At 48.6% G+C, this 3,437-nt stretch overlaps 1 protein-coding gene across 1 annotated transcript; it reads right to left on the reverse strand.

Annotated features, from left to right (window-relative positions):
* Positions 1-2,749: 2,749 nt before the first annotated feature.
* Positions 2,750-3,240, reverse strand: LOZ57_006935 (uncharacterized protein; the record flags this gene model as incomplete). The annotated part of the gene is made up of 2 exons (XM_049255949.1): positions 2,750-3,190; positions 3,238-3,240. The coding sequence occupies 2 exons, from the start codon at positions 3,238-3,240 to the stop codon at positions 2,750-2,752; spliced, it is 444 nt and encodes a 147-aa protein (XP_049105076.1).
* Between the last annotated feature and the right edge of the window lie 197 nt (positions 3,241-3,437).

Here is a 3,437-nt window from a genome sequence, read left to right on the forward strand (position 1 = left end):
TTTGAAATCTCGTTCCAGCCTTTGTTCGCTCTTCTCCCGTTAACAAGTATGTCATCCTCTTCCTTTTCCCAACTTTGAGACGGGCCTATGAGTTTTGGATTGTACCGCATACATCCATATTGTTCATCGCAAACACTGGGGGGTCTCTTGTGAGAGTGTTCCAAAGTGTCTGTCGTGTGCCCGCTCTTCTTTCCTTCGCTACGCACCCTGTTTTCATTCTGGGTCCACTCGATTTCTTGCTGCTGGCGGGAATGATATGGCCTGTCAACACCAGCATGGCCTTCTGCTGCTACAAGACACGGTTGCCTCCCAGACATGTTTTCCAGTATGCTGGCTTCGGGCGGCGTTGGCTCCAAGCACAGAGGTAGGGAGGTAGGCCATTCATCAGAATCTTGTTCGGCAAAATCCATATTCGCAATTGCCTGATTGTTTATTGTATGTTAGGACCGCTCGCTACACCTGGGGGTCGTACAGTACCTAGTGAAGACTGATGGTAGGCAATATTGAGTGGACGCTCCCAGACACGGACTTGGGTCTCATTTGTATCTCCTACTGTTGTGATCTGGCGGCCTCCATCCCCTCCTCAGAACCCCTGGCTGTTTTGCCTACATCGGGCTATGAAGGTGCCAAAAGTTTGACAGCCTTGCATCTGCAACAAGGTTGCTAGATGGGAAAATATGCCCTAAAAGAATGTGGCATGTGGAGTTAGTAGAAAAGACTAGTCGGCGAGACCAACGCCCGATTGATCGCACTAAGCTACCTCATTTCTTGTGTCATGGTTTATACGACCTTAGAGGGCGGAACAGGTACTCTTGCTAAACTCTCAACCAGATGCTGAGGTGGAAAGAAAATCGACAAAATGGGTATAATAATTCAAGCCGGCTGGGGCTTGCGCCGTGAGCCAGCAACATAAAATAGGAGACCTCGGTAGGGAATAACGACTGGCCATTTTGCTTTTGGCAACACTTGAAGTTGCTACTCTTGTTCGAGATGAAAAGGGCATCTATCTTACACCTCGCTGGTATTGCCTTATGTTTTGGAACCAGATTTGGTTGGTCAAGGGAATCTCTTAGCCGGCAATTCAATTCACCAAAATCACAAGGGAGAACCTTTCTGTTCTGCATCCATCCTGCACGGGCGACGACCACCGCTAAAACCCAGATACTCTGGTTTTTCTTCTTTGACCAGCCGAGCTGTACGGACTAGTGCGCCATAGAGATGTCTCTGGAATGTATACTAGATTCATTTTGAGCCCCCGAAACGTTTCGAAATGTCAACACTCAACCACCAGCCCTAGGACCCCCGCACGTGGTTGTTTATAATGTACACAAAGTTCTGCTATCATTCCTTGCTCAAAATCCTGATGCCCAAGAATCTTGAGATGGGCTATAGAATGGACTATCACGGGGTACGGGCATTTGCAGCGGGAGGTAGGGAGTGCTGTACATCATTTCCAATGGCCATTTATTTCGATTTTGCGACCAATCCTCTCCACCCTTTACCTTTCCACCCTTTGCTTCGTCGTAAACTTTGAATCTACAGAGTATTGGGATCATATTTTTGGAGAAAGCTGTCCGGGCCAGCGACACAACCCAAGGTACGCCGCCCATGTTTGTTCCGTACATGATTCCTCTGTACTGTTCAATGTTCCTGATTTCTTCGCCATTGTGCACAACATAGTAGCCATGCCACTGTTTGGGTCTAATACACCGTCAGTGGGGATCAATATGTGGTCAACAAATCCACTCACATTTTCAGCTTACTCGCTTTACATTCCATCAACGCTGCTGCACACTCTGCAGTGGGCGGATTCACACTGGAACCAGGTGTTATATTCTTAGTGGCGGGTGGGGGAATTGGTGGAAGTGGTTTGTTTATATCAAGTGGGAGGCAATGGGCAAGGCCGATATATGAAAGGCAACGGCTGAGCCAAGCAGGCATTTTAAGAGATAACATTCTCCAAGTACACAAAAGATAAAATTGCCGCGGCGAGGAACAGGTAGGGCCATCGGCTCTTATATTGCCTGGAGTTGATTGAATGGAGCTCATGTTCCAGGTCCTCTGAGCATCTGCTCACAAACCAGCCAAAGTAGATGGCTTCGGTGCCCGGCACACTGTCCCCGTAGGGCAATGCCAGAGCCATCTACTGGTTAGGAGAATGCGCAATTTCGGAAAGTATCTGAAAGCTAAGTGTTGGCCGTCTACAAGGATGGCGACAGTGTCTACTTTTGGGACCCTGGATGTAGAGATTGTGGTCGGTTATGTAATGCTTGTGTAGGTATGTCAAGCTGGTCATGGCCCAAGCTTACCCCACAGTTTTCTATTGCGACTGGCCCGCTGGTACCTTCTCCATTTGGAATGTCTAAAAATGGATGAAGGACACCTGGGTATGAAGGCACCAGGAGTCTGGTACCGTTGCACCTGCAACAAGGTTGCTAGCTGGAAAAAGCACATCGATGAAAGCTATGACGCTCCGTCACTGACCTGATTGTTACGCCCCAAAAGAAGGTGGCTTCTAGTAGATAGATAAAGACTAGTTCGCGAGATCACCACTCAGTTGATTGGTGAACCCTTCCCGTTCTTCGGCCCCATGCAGATCGCCAGTAGGGCTACCTGGATAACTTGGCTCTTAACGCTAGTGAGCCAACCACAACTACGTCTCCCGTGTCCGATTTAATATTTGCATCGCGCTATTCGGCTTTCAGATAGTCCCTCCCGCGCCGTCTCGAAAGTCACTGAGAAAATGAAACTAGAGCAGCTGAACCCTGGCCTCCTGATAGAACCAGATCCGTTCCTCAATAGCTTTCTTTGTCCCAGGTAGCACCTCTTCTTCCAGAAGAGCCTCGAATTTCATAATGGCGTGCTCCGCCGCCTTGACTTTGCCGATCCTGCTGACGAGCTCATCGTTTGACTCAAAGGGCATCACCTCCAAATGGGAATTCGTGGCCTCAAATTGTGCCCATATGTTATCACTGACAAAAACATCGTATTGATGGTGGTCCAGCTTCGCGATCACTGGGATGTCAAAAGTGTCAAACCCAGAGTCACCAATATAGTCTTTGAGAGCGTCGTGTTCTTTGGCAGGCTCTAAGTCTATTACACGCTTGCGGGGTGGCGGCCAGGAGAGACGGTACCAGCGCCCCTCGATTGGAAGGCCCTCTTGGCTACTTTCAGGAACAGCTTCGGTTTCCTAGGATTCATTAGTCTTGGTCGCCGGCGACGGAGTTGGGTTTTTACCATGACAATAGCATTCAGTTCTTGATGGTAGTAAGATGGATTGTTCAAGACCACCTTGGTTGCTACAATGAAGACAGCAAGCTGGAGCAACCATTCTCTGGTATTTATGCATTTTCAGGAACAATTGCTATGAAATTCTGTGCCGTCCGGACATACTACCATTGGCTGCCTCAAGTGTAACTGTATGCCCAATCCACTTT

This window comes from Ophidiomyces ophidiicola, assembly GCF_022830035.1.
Source record: "Ophidiomyces ophidiicola strain CBS 122913 chromosome Unknown scaffold_107, whole genome shotgun sequence".
In the NCBI taxonomy this organism is placed as follows: Eukaryota; Fungi; Ascomycota; class Eurotiomycetes; order Onygenales; family Onygenaceae; genus Ophidiomyces; species Ophidiomyces ophidiicola.